At 37.8% G+C, this 22,755-nt stretch overlaps 3 protein-coding genes across 7 annotated transcripts in view; 1 reads left to right on the plus strand and 2 right to left on the minus strand.

The window, feature by feature from the left end:
- The window catches only part of LOC134743793 (uncharacterized), a 427,044-nt gene that overhangs the window by 112,773 nt on the left and 291,516 nt on the right, over positions 1-22,755 (minus strand). The window lies entirely within an intron of this gene.
- LOC134743784 (uncharacterized) overlaps positions 1-22,755 on the minus strand; it is a 287,723-nt gene that overhangs the window by 37,230 nt on the left and 227,738 nt on the right. The gene's annotated exons all lie outside the window — the stretch shown is intronic.
- LOC134743773 (uncharacterized) overlaps positions 1-22,755 on the plus strand; it is a 41,292-nt gene that overhangs the window by 12,306 nt on the left and 6,231 nt on the right. Inside the window, exon 1 of one of the 3 annotated variants that reach the window (XM_063677426.1) lies at positions 12,176-12,251. The exons of the other annotated variants lie outside the window; for them this stretch is intronic. Within the exon in view, the coding sequence (XP_063533496.1) occupies positions 12,241-12,251 (11 nt within the window). The 5' untranslated portion in view covers positions 12,176-12,240. Of the gene's footprint in view, positions 1-12,175; positions 12,252-22,755 lie in introns of those variants that run through there. 3 annotated transcript variants of the gene reach the window in all.

Consider the following 22,755-nt stretch of genomic DNA (forward strand, 5'->3'; position numbering starts at 1 on the left):
GGTTAGATACAAATTTTGAATTTCCTGAGAAAATTCCTGAATTGCGATAATTTTTATATTTTTCCTGACACCTAGTTCTTATCTTATTAAGTATATTGTTATCTTTGCAAATGCGAATATTAGACATGATTTCGAGTGCCTGAGTAAAGATTTGATAATGAGTAATTAAGAAGTTATTGATTAAGTTGAGTGGATCTCATTTATCATTTTTTTACATTGTTTCGGATTAATTAAAGTACTGTAATAAAAAGGTACCTTTATAAAAAAGCCAATTCATTAAAAAAAATCCTGACATTTTCGTGTTCCGTCCGCATTCCTGGCAAAAGGCGAAAATTCCTGACAAGTCAGGAAAATTCCTGACATCTGGTAACCCTAAATCCGACCCAATCGGAGACCGGCGAGACGAGACGAGTAAGAGCGAGACGACGTTCTCGGCCTGTCTCGAGGTGTCTCGGGGTGTCTGCCGGCATGTGGTTTTAAGGTTTTTTGCCTTAGGACTTAGGAGCGAGATTACAGGCCTGAAGATTATTCGTCAGGTGTGCAGGTATTATAAAAAAACCGGCCAAGTGCGAGTCGGACTCGCGCACGAAGGGTTCCGTACCATTACGGAAAAAACAGCAAAAAAATCACGTTTGTTGTATGGGAGCCCCATTTAAATATTTATATTATTCTGTTTTATATTTGTTGTTATAGCGGCAACAGAAATACATCATCTGTGAAAATTTCAACTGTCTAGCTATCACGGTTCATGAGATACAGCCTGGTGACAAACAGACGGACAGACGGACGGACAGACGGACAGCGGAGTCTTAGTAATAGCTAGGGTTCCGTTTTTACGGTACGGAACCCTAAAAAAATACTTGACAGGGATTGTAAAATTACCAGAGGCTTTTTTGGGTCTCATCCTGCTAAAATTTAATCCTATATCGGACTATAGCAGGCGTGACTCACTCCGCGATTTCGTCGCGCCGCTACAAGTACATGCGGCCGCCCCCAATTCTGGGGTCTAGCCATAGTAATTGCCGGCATTGCCGCGCACCGCTACGGAACGGGAGCTTGTTCGCGCTTGCGCCACCTAGCGGTCATATCTGTCGTAATAGACGCGTTTTGTTAGAGAGTGAATCTTCTGTACCTAGTACTATTATTTATTCTGTGACTATAGTCCCATATAGGATTAAATTTTGAGCAGGATGAGACCCAAAAAAACCTCTGGTTATTTTTAGAATGCCTGTCAAGTATTTTGCTCCGCAGGCAATATGAAATGTGCATACATTTAAGATCTTTAAGATTAATTTGCAATTGTTTGTGAATCATAAATTTTAAAGGTCTCCTGGCCTAGTCGGTAGTGACACTAAGAGAGTTTTCACATCCGATATCGGATGTCAGAAGGAAGTAAAATGTAAGATATTAATTATGTATTTATATATAATGAAATAAAACTATGAAAACGGATTATATCGCGTATATTGAATTTATAATACATCCCGACGTTTCGAACTCTTTACAGCGTTCGTGGTCAACGGGTCACGAACGCTGTAAAGAGTTCGAAACGTCGGGATGTATTATAACTTCAATATACGCGATATAATCCGTTTTCATAGTTTTATTTCATGAGTAACTATCGCGGTAACCGAAGACAATACTATTTATATATAAATTTAATAAATCATTATTACTAAAAATATATGTAGGAACAGTACGTAGTACGCTGCTTTAGTTTGGGGCTAGGTCAATTTGTGTAATGGCTACTACACGATGGACCATCATAGTGGCCCACGGATGGGCCAGCGTGTAGAGAGAGTCCCAGAGCCCATCCCGCCGCGCCATAAGCCATCCGACACCACTACCCTCTCTACACGCTGGCCCATCTGTGGGCCACTATGATGGTCCATCGAGTAGAGGAGCCATAAGATTGTTCCCAAAGAATTATATTTATTTATGCAACAACTTATTTTATTCTCAGTCAGCAAGCCCACCCAGATTATACATATGGCAGCATATTTTATGATGTAATATGAAATCATCTCAAGCCAGTATTATTCCGTATGGCAACTAAACTGGCCTATTCTGCAAAATGGCGTTCCACGTGTAACCTTGTTAGCGGAATAAATGCAAGTTAGCAATGATTCCATTAAAATATTACAGTGGAACCTCGGTAGCACGAATTCGTAAACCAATTAGTTCGTGTTAAGACGTTGACCACACCAAATTGGGTTTACTTAAGCAGTTTTTAAACAAAAACCACTTGATTTGGTAAAATGAAAAAAATATGCGTTCATTATATTTTCATTCATATAAACGTTCCCAATAACGATTTGATGAAATCGCTCGGAAATCGGGGTCGAACGTCTTATTTTTTTCTTACAAAGGGGTGGGAGGGGGTCTTCACGGTTCTTACGTAAGATCACAAAGATGCAAAAGCATTGAAAATGAAATTATTACGTTTAGTTATTACTCGTACTTCCACACTATGCTATCAAACACGGTGCAGGTACAAATAAACATTCGAATAGTACATTGTGATACAAAAGTGTGCTAAGTTGCTCAATATAGACGAGGCGATATTGTGCGCGCGAGTTGTAAGCGAGCGCGCGATAAGAAAGCCGATGTGTGTAATGACCAATGCACACGCGTTTCATACGACGTTTTTCAACACACTTGCGAGGAAAAAAAAAGAAACTTTCATATTAATCAAATTTTAATTAAAAACTGTAATAGATGTCTATATTAAAGAAAAAGTGACGAAGCCCTCCCGTGGTGAAGGCCGGATTCGAACCGGCGTCTTTAGCTATCGCGGCTAACGCCATGAACCCCTAGGCCAGCCCGCCACGTCGTTCATACAAAGTCAGTCGGATAATATAATGAAAAAGCACGAGTGTTATAATATACTGAAAAAGCACGCGTGTTTAATATCTAGGATTATGAGCCAAAAATCGGTGGAATAAAAACGGTTCTGAGCAAGTGTGTTGAAAAAAGTTTTTTTTTTGAAAAATTAAGTGAGGTAAGAAAAGTGAGGATTTAATTTGGTTCACAAGTGTTTTCGCAATTAAATTGAAGTTACACGTTTGTTAACGAGATAAACGAGAACTCAAACAGTTGAAAAGAAAAAATATGGCTATTTGTCAAAGGTATGAAACCTATTTCAGAATTGTTTTATTGTCAATGAATTGAAATGAAATGCGAGAACAGCTGCCAGACACTGTAACCATCAAGCGGGCATCAAGTCGTGAGTATAAAAACAACAACAAATGAAAGGTACCCGCTCTGCCTTATTAAAACGATTGAGTACAAATTGCTTCACGCATATTATCGCAGCCAATCAAAGTGCCCGGACGTAATCGTAAATCGTAACACACGTGACACTCAACAGACACGTTTGGTGGCAAGGCTAAAATGACGTTGCGGTCACGTCTGTCGTTTAGGACGTATTCTTAATGTTTTCAACTGACATCTGTTAGTACATTTCTCCTGTTCTTTGTGCAGCCGTATATGCATGTTCACATCCGAGTGGTTCCCAGTCCAAATACGCCCTCCAACTTAGTCAAAAAATACAATAGTAGATTGTTAACCAAGGGATGAAAGGTAGGTACTGTGCCGAGGTAGTTTGGCGCTCGAACGCAGTGAGAGCGATAATAGTCAGAGGCTGAAATGATGCCTTTCACCAGTTTCACCCGAGTTAAAAACGACTTTTCACTTCGAATACGAGAAAGTAAAATGCATGTGTTATTTTAAAAACATGACCAAGTATAAATTTTTATATTCTTCTCGTTATTTATGGAATGGGGGAGTTATTATCAGTATGGGAATTGTATAACAAATCCATTTAAAACCAAAATTAATTACTTCTCATATAAAAAAAGTGCATACTTCCAGTCCTCACCTACGGTGCTCAGACTTGGTCTTTGACGGAAGCTCAGAAGTCCAAACTCGGGGTTTGTCAGAGAGGTATGGAGCGCAGCATATTAGGTGTGAAACTCGGGGATCGCATCCGGAACACCACGCTGCGCTCTAAAACCCAAATAATAGATGTAGCTCGGAAAGCGGACAAGTTAAAGTGGGACTGGGCTGGTCATGTCTGCCGCATGCCGAATGACTTGTGGGCCAAAATAACCACAGAGTGGGTGCCCCATGAGTCAAACCGGGGATCCGGCAGACCTCGTCGGCGATGGCGGGATAACTTGGACTCCTTTTTGAGCGACTGGCCAGATGTAGCTCAAAACCGGGAGGAGTGGAAGAAGAGGGGGGAGGCCTTTGCCCAGCAGTGGGACACAATAGGCTCGTAATAATAATAAAATAAAATAAAAGTACAGTACAGTAGAAAGCACATGTGCTCTAGAGCAGAATCGTATCATTTTCTGCACAGTTTTTAGAACAACAACGACTCACTTTCAGAGCATAAGACATGACAACATTAATTTGCAATACTTGCGTCTAGCGCCACTTGCACCAGTTGCACCATCCCACTAACCCGGGGTTAACCGGTTAAACCGTTAATCCAGTGTCAAATTGTACTGGTAACCATGGTCACTCCAGATTTAACCGGTTAACTCCGGGTTAGTAGATGCTGCAAGTGGCCCGTATTTCTTCGATACCCAAACGTGTGGTTTAAGCTAAATAGATACCAGATATGATATCCTAAAGTTGCAAGCACTACCAATTTATCACATGATTCACATGCACTTGTCGAAAAATAAAAGAGTGCACTTAATATGTAATTGATCTTTACTGTGGCTCAAATGTCATCTACTTAAAATTAAAAATTTTAAAAGCCCTTCGATGGGTTTACTGATATTTCGGCAAAAATTACTTGACAAACTTTCAGTTCCCAAACTATTTATCCCATATTTTTAGTTGGGCGAAATTTCATTTCGCAAATTTACATAATCCAACCTAGTACTTACGTCATTTTCATTTCGCAAGTATGGGGGGGGGGGGGGGGAATGAAATGGTTGCGAAGTAAGGTTATGCCAACGTTTGGTTTGCCAAATGAAACTTTGGCGAAAAGTTGGTTGTCAAGAGAAATTTGGCGAAATAAATTTCGCCAAAAAGGAAGTACACCCCCTCGATGACATAATTTATTCTTATTCGTATTATTTGAATTTTGGATACTTACGACCAAGCATTAAGTCTCGTAAGTAGTACATCGAAACCCAAACAAATTTTTTAGGTAGGTACTAAACTGCCCTTGCGGCTTCGTTAAATAAACCAGGCCACCCACTGCTTCCATGAAGTAATTACAGCCGTGTCCCGTTAAGGTCGTATATCCACTGGTCAAAAGTAGGTCGTTTTGGCACTTAGGAGAAACGGTCAGCGGCAGTGACCATTCGCGGAACGGGAACGTAAGTACATTCAAATACATTTGGCAACACCATAACATAAATGTCCTGGTTTTATATAAGTTTGTGCGTACGCTGTACGGCTACCATCAGTTCGGTACTGACATAAACGCTAGCGTACTTGTAAATGTAACTTACTTTCTATGCATCTCGCTCGTACTGACATATCATTGCGCGCGATAGTAAATTACGTAGACTACACGTAGACGTTATAGTAAATGTCAGTTTAGACACTGTCAGTGACTCATACGTACGTACGTGTACGGGTAATGGTATAACATTTTAAACTCGCGTTTTGTTCACATATTTAGTGATGAGAACGGGATATATTTAGTATACGAGTATTTACCCTTAGGTATCTCCGTTGACATTTTGCTGGGACGTCAGTCATTCGTGACCACAGCTGGCGCAATCTAGCCCACTAACCCGGGATTAACCGGTTAAACCTGGAGTTACCATGGTTACCAGTACAATTTGACACTAGGTTAACGGTTTAACCGGTTAACCCCAATTTTTGGGATGGTGCAAGTGGCGCTAAATATGTTTATGCTGGTGTTGTCAATATTTAACTGCCATTTAATAGTCTAAACTGAAAGTTTTTATATACACACACATACATATTTTAACAGTTTGTGAATTATTACAAAAAATGTTGTAGGACCAGTACTTCAGCAACGGTGTCAGTTCGATTTTTGCCAGATGTGCAAAAATACCCCATAGATTTTCCTATTTTTCGAAGAAACGTTGAAATTTTTAGACGTGAGAAGGATATATGTAATTCTTGATTATATTATCTTTCATATCATAGCGGTCGATACACGATTCATAACACTTCGCTCGATACAATTTATTCCCAAAGTAACCAACTCGAATTTTTACTCTTACTTTACTCGTTATTTTACTTTGTGACACTATGAAACACAAAATGGAGAAGAATCAATCATAACTAAAACAGTAATTTCATAGCTTCCGAATTTCGATAATTTGAGGCAATATTTTTAAAATAAATAAACATCGACAAATTCTATCGCAACAAGATATTGACTTACGGGCTGCAAGCTCTATCTCCGTCCCTCGTTCGAAATGTGACAGTGATGGCTGAGCGCTCGTGCTAGACGGATCTGTACAACGTTTTCCCAAAACGAATATAAAATTTTATTGGACTTTCCTGGTATTACAGTGTTTTTGTAAAAATTGTGTTGAGTGATTTGGGTGTCAAAGTGATATACCGAGTGCACAAAAACATTTATACCTATTGTTACGAAGTTATCATGGGTAACAAACAATTGCATAAAAAGAAAAATTCTCGAAAAAGACAACTGCAAAGAAGGCAAAAAGTAATGGAACAAACGTAAGTAATTATTTTTATTTACTATGCAGTTAAAAGAGTAAATTAGTAATTCACGGTAAATTTGCTGCCATCTATCGACACACGATTAAAACTAAGAATAAAAATAACAAAATATGAATATATATATAAATGGATAAATAATTTTTTTATTTGTATTTATTATTTTTATATGATTTTGACCAATGTTATTTCACTGATATGTGTTAAATTTGTTAAATTACTATGAATAAACATTACAATCCTGAATATGCATATAGTTTAGAATTTCACACTGAAAGTAAGCACTGGTAGTGCAGTGGTTTCAGCGGTAGGAAAAGCGACCTTGACCAACGTGCCGAATGCCGAGGGTTCGAATCTCAGCTCGTGACTGGCGTACCTACGTCTAAACTTTTTTCTTTTTTTCTTTTTAGGAAAAGGATAAAAATGGAAAATTTTACAGCCGAACAACATAATACATCTTCGGACTACATCGAGTGAGTATAATTATTTGACTTATGCTGCGTAACAGTAGGTAATTACAATTTATCTTTATTTACAGACTGCAAAATATGGAATCTCCGATTTTATCAACCGCTGACACTCAAAGCATAGAGTAACTTATACTAGAGCGGTACTGTCATAGTAAATTTTGTAACCCCAGTAAATTCACTGCCATCTGTCGACACACTTTAAAACTAAAAATGAATATTTATAAAAATACGATAGAATGTATTTAAATATAGATAAATGATTTTTTTTTATTTGCATTAATTATTTTTACGATTTTGACCCATGTTCTTTCACTGATATGCGTTAAAATTGTTAAATAACAAACGAAACCGTCAACGCCATCTATACGACTGTAGGCCAAAACTAGTAGCGCCCTCTGAACGAGAATCAAATTTTCTTGATTTTCGAGGCACGTTTTTTCCTTAGACTGTATCCATCTATTACGGAGTTATATCTATCTTTGCTCAAAGTAACGAGTAAGTTCTATTCTAATAGACTTTATTTTATCCATATAAGTATTAAAATGATCATTAGGTACCTACCTACGAGCTACGTCGCGCGTAACTTCGTGCATTGCGATAAATATATAGGTATACTAGGTAGGTACTCTACGCACAGCCAGGGCGCGCCGCGCCGCGGCGTACGGGCGTACCTATGAAAAGAATCGTCGCGTGACCATTAGATACCTACTGATTTTCTATCAGCGCAGATGCTTACTCGTATTTATTTATTTATGCTTTGAATTGATCTCAATTATTTGGACATATAATTTGTACTTATTTTCCTAGATTACCACAAGTACCTACTCAGTGAATGATCGCCGAAAATTAAATAAATGTGTCGTTTTTAAGCAAAAGGTACCACATTGACGCTTGCCATTAGGACGCTCTGACAGGTTTTTCGTATAAACATACAAGCAATTTTCTTCCTTATGGTAAGCGACAATGTGGTACCTACCTCTTGATTGAAAACGTCACAAATGTTCGACATTTGCGTTTTAAAAATTTAATTTACCTATTGACTCCATCATAGGAAACGGATGACAATATTAGTGACGTAACCGCCTAAAAATATGGATCATGAGGTTAATAAAAAAACGGACAAGTGCGAGTCGGACTCGCCCACCGAGGGTTCCGTACTTTTTAATATTTGTTGTTGTAGCGGCTACAGAAATACATAATCTGTGAAAATTTCAACTGACTAGCTATCACGTTTCATGAGATACAGCCTGGTGACAGACAGACGGACAGACGAAAAGCGGAGTCTTAGAATAGGGTCTCGTTTTACCCTTTGGGTACGGAACCCTAAAAATGATTATACACTTACTAAGTTTGACACTTCGTTCAAATATTTTGTCTCAAAATATTGTCATTAATCTGCGTAAGCGCACGTGTTTGACGTGTTACATGATCGCAGTGATGTTTTATTCTCACATAATGTTTGACGTTCATGCCATGATTTATCTCTTCCTGACAACCCGTATCATTGAACGTGAATGATGAATATGATGATGTGTCAATACAGATTTTTATTGCTATGGATTACGTCGTTTTTGCGTAAATGCTGTCACGTGGAACTGTTGTAACCTAAACGAAATTGACTTTATAATATTTTATAACACATATTATTTTATAACATTATTAGGAACACAACGTAGGAATATTTCTATATATCTGTTTAAAATATTAGTACTTACCTACTAAAACTATGGTGTAAAGAATAAAAGCTGAGCTTTCTCAAAGTCCCAATTAGCCCGACCCCATTAAATACGCACACAAATGTACGGTACATACCGATACGACATACGACGTACTTCCATGAGTCCCATCTTAAATACCGGCAACGTACTTGAAACCCCTCTGGAGTTGGAGGTGTCCATGGGAGACGGTAATTACTTCCATCGGGCGATTCGTCTGCTCGTTTCCCTCCTATATCATAAAAAGTCGGACTCGCGCACGAAGGGTTCAGTACCATTACACAAAAAACGGCAGAAAAATCACGTTTGTTGTATAGGAGCCCAACTTAAATATTTATTTTATTCCGTTTTTAGTATTTGTTGTAATAGCGGCAACAGAAATACAAAATCTGGGAAAATTTTAATTGTCTTTTAGCTATCACGGTTCATGAGATACAGCCTGGTGACAGACAGTCATACAGACGGACAAACAGTTTTTACCCTTTAGGTACGGAACCCTAAAAATGTAACAAACTTACTAATAGGACCATGATTATTCTATTCTTCTCAAAAATCTCATATTATAATTAATTAATCTACCGTACGATTGTAGATAATATTAGGTACGCGATTTCCACGCGATAATTTATGCGATAAAAGTCACTTTCTACCATTGTTACAGGGAAAGTCAAAGCGGTTTCTCATGAGTAATCGGTGTCAGACCGTCGCGTCGATATTTCGATCTCTTTTGCTGGAAATGTGTTGCAATCTTTTAAGTGCACTTCACACTTACGCGAAAGCAAGAATGAATTTGCACCAGTTTCATAATGTCGGTAAAGATAACCTATAAAGTAGGTACCCACTACCCTCAGATCGACAACTGTCAAAGAGCAAAGTTTATGATTGTCTATAACCTCATACATACACACATATACAGGTCGCTTTTAACATCGATCGGGGCACTGGGAGGAGCTCGCGTCAGATCGCGAAATTCACGACAACGCATGGTTCCAAGACCGTGCTCGTAAACGCGCACGGATGCACAATCCACCTGATGCTACTGCCGACATGGCTCCCTACTTCAGCTGCCACAAATGCGGTCGCAAATCCCGCATCGGCTTATGCAGTCACGAGAGTCGTTGTTCCTCGCATACAGACGCTATATAAATCATCTGTCAAGATGTTAAAGGCCTTATAAAAACCACATAAAATAGATAGGTATATATGTATACACTTTTGACTTACTTTCAGTCGGTTTAAAGTTAGTTACCTAATACTGTAATTCCTAAGAGAGAAAAACATTAGCGACAATGCCCACGTACCTTTGGAAGAAAAAAGGCAACATGACACCGGGTTAATCACAGTGTGCACTGCTATCTTAAGCAGTCTGTCAGTGTGTTGTAGACATAACGGAAATCCGAGGAAATGTGTGATTCAGGCGTCTCGGATGAGTATTATGTCTGACGCCGATTTTACTTGAGTAACAGAGTTCAACAGGACGAGGGTTAGAATTAGAACGTGAATCAACAACACGTACAATTTATACATAACTAGTTTTTGCCCGCGTGTTCGTCTGCGTGGAGTTAGTAATTTGGGTAGCTTATTTTTATCCAATCTGCTTTTTGTCAATTTCCCATACAAACTTCCACACCCCTTTTCACCTCCTTAAAGGATGATTTCTGGGATAAAAACTACCCTATGTCCTTCCCCGGGACTCAAACTATCTCTATACCAAATTTCAACTAAATCGGTTTAGCGGTTAAAGCGTGAAGAGGTAACAGACAGACAGACAGACACACTTTCGCATTTATAATATTACTAGCTTTTGCCCGCGACTTCGTCTGCGTGGAAACCCCGGCTAGAGTAAGAATAGCGCCTGGAGAAAATCTAATAGCAATTATTTAATTTGAGCTTATTATGCACACAAATTAGCAGACACTTCATTAATTATCTCAATTCCACCCCGCTTTTAACTTTCTTAAGGGATGATTTTCGGGATAAAAACTATCCTATGTCCTTCTCAGGGACTCAACCTATCTCTATGGCAAATTTCATCTAAATCGATTCAGCTGTTTTAAGCGTGAAGAGGAAACACACAGACAGACAGACAGACTTTCGCATTTATAATATTAGCATGGACTAGCTTTTGCCCGCGACTTCGTCTGCGTGGAATTAGTAATTTGGGTACCTTAATTCTTAAACAAATCTGCTTTTTAATCCACCCTTTTTCACCCCCAAATTGGTCCACACTATTCCATCCAATTTTTTACACCCTTAAGGGATGATTTCGGAAATAAAAGTTATTCTATATCCTTTCCCACAGCTCAAACTATCCCCATACCAAGTTTCATCTAAATCGGTTCAGCGGTTATTGATTCCCCATACAAATTTCCACCCCCCTTTTCACCCGCTTGAGGGGTGAGTTCTGGGATAAAAAGTATCCTATGTCCTTTCCCGGGACTTAAACTATCTGTATACCAAATTTCAACTAAATCGGTTCAGCGGTTTAAGCGTGAAGAGGTAACACACAGACAGACAGACAGATAGACAGACAGACAGACTTTCGCATTTATAATATTAGTATGGATATTAGTATGGATTATATTTACCATCGTACTTATCTGAAGATACTTTTACACTAACAATATCTCCGAACTTAGAAAATACATCGCCATTTTAATTAAAATACTGTATTTACCTATAAAGAACTTTGTGGGAATTTTTAGCAAATTCTCTTTTTAATGCCGTTTCCTGATTCCTGACCTGAGCCAGATATGCAAAAATACCCCAAGAAATATCCAATTTTTTCTAAGAAACGTTGATTTGATGCATATTTGTAGACGTGGGAAAAGTATATATAATTCTTGATTATATTATCTTTAATAGCACAGCTTTCGATACACTTCGCTCGATACAATTAATTTCCAAAGTAACCTCCAATTCGAATTTTTATTTCAACTTTACTTGTTTTTTTACTATGTGACACTATGAAGCAAAAAAGGAGAAAAATCAATCATAACTAAAATAGTAATTTGACAGCTTCCGAATTTCGATAATTTGAGGCAATATTTTTAAATAAACATCAACGAATTCTATCGTAACAAGATATCGACTTACGGCATGCAAGCTCTATCTCCGTCACTCTTTCGAAATGTGACAGTGATCGCTGAGCGCTCATGCTAGACGGACCTGTGCTACGTCTCCCAAACAAAAAAGATTTTTTGTACTTACCTTGCAAATATAAGTGTTACTTGTAAAGATTGTTGTGTGTCCTAGTGATATACTGTGTGTACATTTAGGTATATTGTAACGAAGTTATTATGGGCAACAAACGATTAAACAAAAGGAAACCATCACGAAAAAGTCTACTCAGAAGAATTCAAAAAACGATGAAACGAACGTAAGTAAAAACACACACACAGACAACCTACGCCTACGTCACCCGTAACTTCGTGCGTTGCGATAAATACCTACCTACTCACAGCGGCGTCTGACAGTGTCTGGCAGTGGCAGAGCAGGGGGTTGGATCGTACTAAGTGTCTGGGTCTGGGCTCGCAAATTGCGGGCATTTTTCTCTGTCACTAATATTCCCGCTATTCCCTTTTAAGGCCCAGTAACAGTGTAGACAGTGTGCGCTGGCGCGCTGTGCTTTCTGTATTGACATCCTCGTAATGATTTTAACCGGAATGGAATAACCCCTCTTATTATACCGACTTAATTAACTTTCTCCAAGACCTGTGTCCCCTCTGGCCACAGGCAACCCCCTTTTTCCCCGGGGTGTCCCTCCGGGACCCCCCGGCGTCATAGCAGTAGTAACGGAAGGAATCTTCCAACTCAGTTTAACATTTAAAATAACCCTCTTATTATTTATCTTGCTTGTGACACACCTTCGAAATCGTGATAATGTTTATGTCTCACTGGTCCTGCAAGAGTTGGGTAACGAATCACTTTCACTGAATAATGTCTAAAGCCCGAAGTGTTCGAGAAAGTTGTCGTACTAGTAACTAGACTTTAAATCAATTTGGATTTGACATACTTATTCCTAATAGCTAGGAATATACTTTGGCTGTATTGCTGCAGCAAATGTCAAGAATCTAAGCTTCAACATTGATTTTAATATTTAGGCAAGACATTTGACTTACAGGTCAATTCTAGTTTTATTAAATCTGTTTCTAATATGATCCTGATATGATACTGATCTGTCAGTGTTAAAAGTGACGTTTCTGGTTGAAAAAATTTCAATTGGAATGAGATCGAATAACTAAAACTCGAAATGGCCTGTTAATTTCTGTCAATTTTGGACTTGAATTTACGAACTTTAAGCTTAACACTTTTTGAGGTCATGACTCATGAGAAATACCTAATAACTTCTTGCAGTCAGTCATTACGATGAATCTAAGACTAAGGAACAAGTCGTATTTTTTTTATATGACCATAATCAATTGATGTTTCTATCGCGTGACCACCTCGACCTCTGGCTCGTTTATAAAGTACGATTTAAATACATAAATTAAAACAGCTGGATCCGGACGTGTCCTGCTAAAGTCAAAGGAATTAGAACCTTCTATAGAGTAGATACGATCTATATTTAAGTGGCAGCGGCAGGAGTCTCGCAACCATTGGCGATTCCATTTAAAAGTGTAATGTAACACCTGTAAACAAGGTTCAAATTACTTTGAGTAATTTGAGTTTAGTAAAGATCTCTTTGACTTCAGAAGTTTAACAGCGACAAAACCTATGTATCAATGTCGGAGGGTCAAGGCTGACCCACGCTTTGATTAGAAGATCTACTGTAAGACAGTTTCGAAAATATAGGCATTAGTGATTACGATTAGGCTATACCATAAACATATCTATACCACACTCCACAGACATATTTAAAAAGACTACAAAAACGATGAATTTCGCGAGAGCAATGCTCTTCATCTGCATCTCATTATTTAAGGGGCTAGGCTAAACTGTTACTTTTATATAGTTTATTTCTTCTAAATGAGAATAAAATGTAATAAAAAATATATAAATCCTCATTATATGTACCTACAACATATCTAACGTTTGTTTTTTTCATGTGACGGCTGTGAGCCTGTGACTTATAGTACGATATTCCGTTTTTGGGCTTGTATTTACTAAACGGCTATCTCGGAATAAAATCATTTTTAATTAAAAAACCGGACAAGTGCGAGTCGGACTCGCCCACCAAGGGCGATTAGTATTTGTTGTTGTAGCGGCAACAAAAATACATCATCTGTGAAAATTTCGACTGTCTGGCTATCACGGTTCATGAGATACAGCCTGGTGACAGAAAGACGGACAGCGGAGTCTTAGTAATAGGGTCCCGTTTTTACCCTTTGAGTACGGAACCCTAAAAAAGGCGAGATGTGGTTGTATAGTACACTTAATGCGCTATTTTCTAACCGTCATTACAGACTTGTACAAGGATTTCATCCAATATTTTCTAGTATATAATTGTATAACTTCAGTCCTTGATTCTTTATCTGCTTGCCAGAAAGAGAAACACGATGGCTCGAGAAATATGCTTTTTTCCTCATTTTAGAAATATTACGACGAAACTTAATATGAAAATTACTTCATTCGACAGCTTGAAAGTAAATCTAAGTTTTTGCTTAACCTTTTATCGATTATGTTTTATTTCTTTCATAACATAGAGTAACTTTTACTAGAGCGGTACTGTCACAGTAAATTTTGTAACCCCAGTAAATTCATTGCCATCTGTCGACACACTTTAAAACTAAAAATGAAGATTTATAAAAATACGATAAAATGTATTTAAATATGGATAAATGATTTTTTTTATTTGCATTAATTATTTTTATGATTTTCACCCATGTTCTTTTACTGATATGCGTTTAAATTGTTAAATAACAAAGGAAACCGTCAACGCCATCTATACGACAGTAAGCCAAAGCTAGTAGCGCCCTCTGAACGAGAATCAAATTTTCTTGATTTTCGAGGCACGTTTTTTCCTTAGACTGTATCCATCTATTACGGAGTTATATCTATCTTTGTTTCATAATTACATTATCTAACATTACTCTGCGCGACAACGCCCTGCGTCCACAGTCCACTCCTCACGCCACATAGACATAGTATATGTAAGTACCTAGTTATAGACGCGTCACCGAGCGACCGGGGGTAAGAGAAAGAATATTCATATAAAATTTGGGCAGCATAGGATTTTTTCTCTTTTACTCTTATAAATTTCGGTATTTCGCCATCGCCTACCTATGATGCCACCCGGTCGGTGATAAGGACAAAGCATGTCACTATATTCTCTTTCCTCTTATAGGAATCGCAATAAGACTATCTTTCTCTATCAAAGAGTGTCAGGCCCTTTTCACGCCAGCCGCGGCGTCAGTCACCAGCAGTGTGACCACTGTTAGCGTCGGATCTGTGCTACTTTAGCCGAAATGGGTAATCACAAAATAAAAACGAAACGCAAAAAGGCACGGCTACGTGAACTACGAGAGCATATGAATAAAATAAGGATTAGTAAATAGTATACTTAGAATTATAAAATTTGATTTATTCTCGCCTAATATTTGATTGCATTTATATGTGATTTAATTAAATACGGCGCGGCGCGAGAGGTGCCCGCCTGCCTATTATACCACTTCGTCTGCTTCACCTCAAAAACCTACAATTGGTCTATGAGAGCGCCCTAACAGATTACTACAAAGTAGCTTATGTTAATTATTTAACATTTTTTTAAGTAATCGAACATTATTGAACATATCGTTCGTCGGTAGCTCGAAAAAGTCTTGGCCGGCACCGGCAGTCGTGTGCTATCTTTGAGACGAGGAGGTTGTGTCGCTCGTCGCTACGTGCCTTCCTTGCACTGTATACAGTGTGTACAGTGTGTACGCTTGTGCTCGATCCAAGTGCGATCGATTGTGGCCAAAGACCAAATAACTGCAGAGTTGATTTCGTTGTGCCGCTGACGCTTTAGTGTTTTAAGTAGATGCTAACACATGCACATTACATGCAGTGATCAATTTATAAAAACGTTACTGTGTTTTGATTATAAGTTTTATGAATAAGTGAAAATGGGAAGGCTAAAGAAATCAAGAAAATATGCAGCTCAAAAGGCTTTAAAAATGAATTTGGTCTCGTAAGTACGCTTGTGTATATGTATTTATAAATATATTTTTTATTGTAGATATATCTGTATGTCAACTGGAAGTAGACCGAATGCATTTCCATGCATGTGAGAAAACTTCATTTCAATTCAATTGTTTTCTAATTTCACATGTGCGGAAATGTTGCCATTTTGTGCGTAATCCAAAACATCACGTTGAGGGTGTTTCAGTCAGACGGCGGCAATAGATTTTCATATAACGTTATAACATTGCCGGTTTAGTTTAGACCGGTACAATGCCGTTTGAGTAAATGTGCTATCCACTTACCCCATAACCTCACGTTTGAAGGCATTCGGAATAGGGTAGTTGACAAATTTTTATTAATGGTATCAGTCGATCAGGTTTGTTTTGAGGATCAAATGTCTGTATGAGACCCATTGTTTTAAAGCAATGCAAAAGTCACAAATTATAGTCAGTCTGACAATCACACTTTACTGACGAAACGCCCCTAACAAAATAGCAATTACATCGTGACGTCACGATATAACGTCGCTATTGCTTAGAAGCCGTGTCGATGTATGGAAAACAAGGAAATTGCGCTTTTGTTTGTGAATTGTTGCGTTTATGTATATTGTTGCTATACAATATTTTTTTAATAAAATGTAAGAAATCGAATGGCACCATTTTTATTCCTTTTAGGAATTTTTTTTATTTATTTTTTTTAACTTTTGAGGTCTTGTATTTTTTTATTAATCCCATATATTTTTTAAGTTTCCAATTTATTGTGATAAATTGCTCATTTTCTATCTATTTAACTAGATTTAGTTATAAAATTCAACATGTGTCAAAAACCCTATTATAATTGAATTTTTAACAAGCAGAAACGTCTGCGATCGATGCTAAAATAAATTAACCTTTTGACCGCCAAAGACGGTAAATCACGTCGTCGACATTTTGTGCCACTCACGCCGCCGACGTCATTTGCCGTCCAAACTTAATTTATCAAAGACTCTTTAATAAATAACTATATTTCTTTGTTTGTATTTGCATTATTTTATTTTGCCCTTCTACTTTATTGTATAACTTTATTACAATTCAACTATGAATAGAAGGTTAAAAAAAAACAACATTATGTTATAATACGACTTACCCAGTAAATAGCATAGCTAGCCACGCCAAAAACGGCACTTGACGTCGCCTAGTGATGTGACCGAGTCATGGAGGAATAATATTATTGTATGAAAGTAACAATCTCCTAATAGAAATCGTTTCGCGCAGTTCCGACAAACACGCTAGCGCCATCAATAATAGATATGGCTTAATCCCATACATTTTGTAATAGGAGTTGTTTTTGCTAAAATAACTGCTATTTGTGCTGTTACGGTACTTGTTTTCGTGCTTAATTTAAACAACTTGGTTTGAAAGACGGTACTGACCTTTTGTGATAATGTAACCCCTTATGCATTTATTTTATTGTAACGATACTGCAGTTTGCTAATTAGTAGGTAATAATAATCGACAACGGGTTTGCACATCTCTGAGTAACGCGCGCTTATCAGTGTTCCGTGCGCCCATGACGGCACTTCACGTCCGATGCCTGACGTCACCACCAAGTAGTGATGTGGCATTATTGAGAGATTTGAGTGGAAGTTACAAGTACATTTTGATATTTAAATACGTTATTTAAAGGTTTTTAGTAGAGCTAAAAGCCAGAATTATCTAATATTATATTGTAAAACACCTGTGTAGTGGTTCTTCTAATCTAAGTATGTCAAAAACGAAATCAGTGAAAATATCGATATCCTGTTTTGTAATCACTATTGTTCTCTAAGGTTTTATTTTGCTTCATTGCGGTGTCACGTCGAGTTACGTCAATGCTTGGCGTTCAAAAGGTTAATGCTTAAATTTATTCTAAGCTTAACCCTATTATAGGTAGGTACGTCGGTCGTACCTTGTCACAGTGAAAAATCAATCAATATGAAAGTCGCTAGAGACATACTATTGTACAAAATGGGTCCGAAATTAAAATCTTTGTACTAGGTACCCAGTTAATTTTCACTTTATCCGTTGGTTCATAAATACCTACTCTTATTTGTGTCGCCGATTGTACCTTACCAACCGATTATTTTTATTTTATTTATTAATCGAAAAGCTATTATGACTATTCACTTTAATAGGTAACACGCCTAAAATGTGCCTACTCTTTTTTAAAACCTAAAATTATAATAATTTATTGAAATTAACCTCCTCACCAAGTAGGTACTTACTCAAACAACAAAACATTTCCTTAAATAGGTACATAAATACAAGTAGATACATGCAGTGCCACCCGTGGGCCGCGCGCTTCTAGACTACAAAATCTACAAATCAATATTCTTTGTTCTTTGAACATCGTTGCCGTGCAGCGAGATCGCATTTGGGGTGCGTACAGAGAGCTTTTAGCTCCCCTAGTCGCTTAGACCCTCGTGTACCATCCCACTAACCCGGGGTTAACCGGTTAAACCGTTAACCCTGTGTAAAATTGTACTGATACCCATGGTAACATCAGGTTTAACCGGTTAACCCCGGGTTAGTGAATGGTGCAAGTGGCCCTTAAGGGCATCCCGGTAAAGATTTAAGTCGCAAAAATGTACAATTGATAGATTTAGTCGGTGAAATTGAACACCTTTTGTTACCCTAATTGAAATAACAAGTACTGGTTTCTATTAGCACGTCTTCTTATCTTACTTTTTATCAGATTTTTTTTTTTAAAACAGACTTGCTAAAGTAGTAATGATTTTTTTTCTGGTGGACGTTCAGGTAAACGCGCGTACAGCACTGATTTTGTCGGTCTTATTTGTATATTTCGTAAAGTTTGGACTGCTAAAAATATAACTAAATATGTATTACACATATATTCTGTACTTGACCTTTGTCAGTACGGCTACCATTCGTTCAGCACTGATATAAACGCTAACGTGAACGTAACTTACTTTCTATGCATCTCGCTCGTACTAACATTATTAGTGCGAGCGAGATTTATAGAAAGTTAATTACGTAGAGGTTAGAGGAAATGAAAGTTAGACGAATTCAATTGTCTCCGGAAATGACGTGACAATTTCTCCGAAAATCAACTTTTTTTGACGTAGTTTTCATACTTAAATAATCTGCAATGTTTACTTAAACTGTTGCTATTAATCATCATTTTATATAAATTGCAACTTTTATTTTTTGACGATTCGATTTTTTTTTATATTGCCCCTTTTATTCGTATATTGCCGGTGACGTGCGCTCGCGTCCTCATATCAGTTCAGTTTCAGTCCCGCACCAGAGCTTGTAGTGGCAGGACGTTTGTTGATCGGCTCCGTACATTGCATCTACAACGACGAAGTTATTTATCGTTGTGTGCGTCGCTCGCCGTGTAAAACGTTTTTTTTGTTTGCGTGTTTGGCACTACTGTAAGCGTGTAAATTGTGACCAGAAACTTTAATCCTTGGGTTGTAAGTACTTGTTTGTTTTCTTGTATAGTTTATAGTATTATCATCTATTATTGGTAATATCGTGTTTAGGCTTGATTGATTCGTCTCAAAAATATCTTTGACACGAGATGGTACTCAGGATCTGATGATAAAATAAAGCCGACAGGTGCTCAAGAGTACTCATCAACCAGGTCATGAAACCACTTCGTGTTTGGGCTCGTTTGATTCGTCTCAACAAGATCTTTGACACGATATGTATGTAAGGGACGGTTGATGAATCCAAAAGATGCTCAAAGTACTCTTCAACCAGTGCCAATTGATGTTTAGGCTATCAAACAGATAGATGTATGGTTTATGATCGCATTACCTTTACATGTTATTTCTAATAGCTTCTTATAAATTTTGATTGCAGTTTAACGTTGTAACGAGAAATGAGGAAAGCCAACCGATACTGTTGTCTCAAAAAACGAAAGACACGGAACATTTCTTCTTTACAGATAGCAAGAGAAGCTCTCAGGTAACAATAAATGTATACAGAACTTAAATTTAACCCGTAATTGTTTTCAGTTGTTTTCAGTCATGCAGTTCATGAAATTATGTTAAGTATTTTATATTGAAAAAGCTAGTGAACATCAGTACAACTAATGCAGCAGTACAGCTAGACGCATAATGTTGTGAAAGTATCAATACTGTTCATGGCGGTCGTGTTGTTTCACGCAGGGGCCGGCGTGGGGTTACTGTGTAAAAGTCGTATCTTCGCGCGTTTTCAAATCGATACCGGCCTCTTACAGATTCAAAAGGTCTTCTCATTATAAGTATTAGTGCCACTAACCCGGGGTTAACCGGTTAAACCTGGAGTTACTATGGTTACCAGTACAATTTGACACTGGGTTAACGGTTTAACTGGTTAACCCCGGGTTAGTGGAATGGAGCAAGAGCGTTAGTCGGATGAAAACATGATTTTAATAAAAAAATCTATTTTTTGCATCGCACCTGGGGGGCAGCAAGGCAACGTACAAGGGTGTCGAATAATTTTTTTTTTTATATATAAATATTTAAATGAACCGCGGCGAAGAGGGAGTAAAACGTAATCTCGTTTGGCACCCCTTTTCATTTACTCCACGCTCCCCAACCCACCCCCATCTGTTGAATAAGTTTTTGGCTAAAAATTCATTTTTGGTACTAGCTTTTATCGCTGACTGTACTTTCCTTTTCACAGGCAACTACACGTATCGAGTGTTCTATCCAAGTCGGTGCAGAGTACTAAAGGTGCGTCTACGCTAGGCGAACCGAGCACGAGCGAAGCACGAGCGGAGCCGTTCTCGGCTTCGTCGTTCGCGGCGTCAACTGTGGACGTACAACGAACCTGCAACGATTACTTCCCTCGAACGTAGTTTTCCGCAGTGTGCTCGCGGCACGAATATGGACGATGTTAATAATATTGCGGCAGCCGCTGCTGTTGCAGCGATTATTATAGCAGTAGTCAGCAAAAAAGGAAAAAGGCCAAGACGATGGGGATCTACAAATCTATATAAAATGAGAACCAAGCAACAAAATTTTTCAACAAAATCCTCTTTTTTTTTTCTCGGCGATATGAAGCCAATAAACTAATAATTTTATTTTTGCACAATTCCACATCCTTATTCAATTCTTGGGATATACGAGACCATGCATCAATCTTCTTATTTTTTTTATAGTAATCCTCATGTTTTGGGTCCCATATCAATGAATTATTTTGATATAAATCAATTAATTGCAAAGAAGCATCTTCGGTCCACGTTTCCATGATGCTCGGCTCGAGCGACCGACGTCTGTCACTAAACACGTCCACGAGCGCACTGCGAGCGCGAGGCAAATCCCTTTGTGTTCGTCAAAAAACCGACAACCGGCGGAACGCAAACGAGCACGAACGAAACGCTCGCAGCGCGCTCGTTCGAGGCTTGTAAGTCGGTCCACATTAGACGAATTGTGTTCGGCTCGTGCTCGGCTCGCCTAGCGTAGACGCACCTTTACACCGAAATAAAGTATTATACGGACCCTACTCGGTATTAATCGACCTATCACCTACACCTTTATATTACCTATATATTTTGTCGCCATTTCACTTTATTAATTTTCTTTGGTATCTACATTTATCTGTTACCGTAAAATCAGGTAACTATCGTCCTTTAAGTACAACTATGGTCCAGTTTTTAACGTTGATTCTTAACGAGCCTATGATTTGTACTCGTTACATTTATTCTGACGATTAGATACACTAATGCTCTTTCTATAAATTATAGTATACTCAACATAATTTAAAAAATAATTATACATATTTTACTGGAACTTGAATTTGGACCATAGTTGTAAGTTGTGGACTAAAGTTACCTGATTTTACGGTACTCTAAATGTTTCTAAGGAAAATAAGTTAGTTTAACTAGGTTAGTTTAACGAAAAACTAAGTTGAAATAAATGTCATATACGAAGGAAATAATGACCAAAGCCTCCAGTGTCCAGAGCTGGAATAATATATATATATACTTGTGTATTGGTATTTATTTATTTATTAGCTCAGGACCGGGACAAGTGGCGTACTGGAAGAGAGGCCTATGCTCAGCAGTGGGCGATAAAGGGCTGATATGGTGATGATGATAATCAATACCAATAAATAAATCTATCTATCTATGGATTAAAATATTTTCATAGAAAATAATTTAATTTGTTCTTAGAAAAACGAAGTTGCAGTTTTTTTACTATCTGGATGCCTTTTGTACAATGTAGGATAGGTCAGGATGTGCAGGTAAATCTACGATTATATGTTTTAACACTTGTTATTTTAAAAAGGATTTTTGTTCTAACGCAAGGCTACAAACAGTACTTACTGTATCTATCGGAATCATACCTTCCTGGCGCTTTATAGTGCTCCATTGGCTAGTAAAACATGTGAAGACTACACATAAGCAAAGTACGTGTACGCATGTGTGCGTCACTTCCGTCACAGCTGTCGGCGCCGGCGCAATGAGGTCATTGCGTTACTACTCCGATGCAACTGTCAGAGACGATTAAAATAAAGAATAGACTATCCCATTATAAGTACGAGTATACTCTATTAACCCCATATGACTCATGAGTATAAATTAAATTAAATTATCGTTTATTTCGAGCTCATGACTCATAAAATGTTAGTACTTACAATAAAACTTAAAAAACTATGTTAGTGACAGTAATAATTTCTTAACTAAATTTACAGTTACTATACACTGTTACTGGGCTTGTGAAGCCCACAACAGTGCATTATGTACGGACAATCCATTCTATCCGCAATCATAGACATAGACAGTATAGACTCCTCCAATTTATTTAAGTA

Source organism: Cydia strobilella, chromosome 8, assembly GCF_947568885.1.
Source record: "Cydia strobilella chromosome 8, ilCydStro3.1, whole genome shotgun sequence".
NCBI lineage: Eukaryota > Metazoa > Arthropoda > Insecta > Lepidoptera > Tortricidae > Cydia > Cydia strobilella.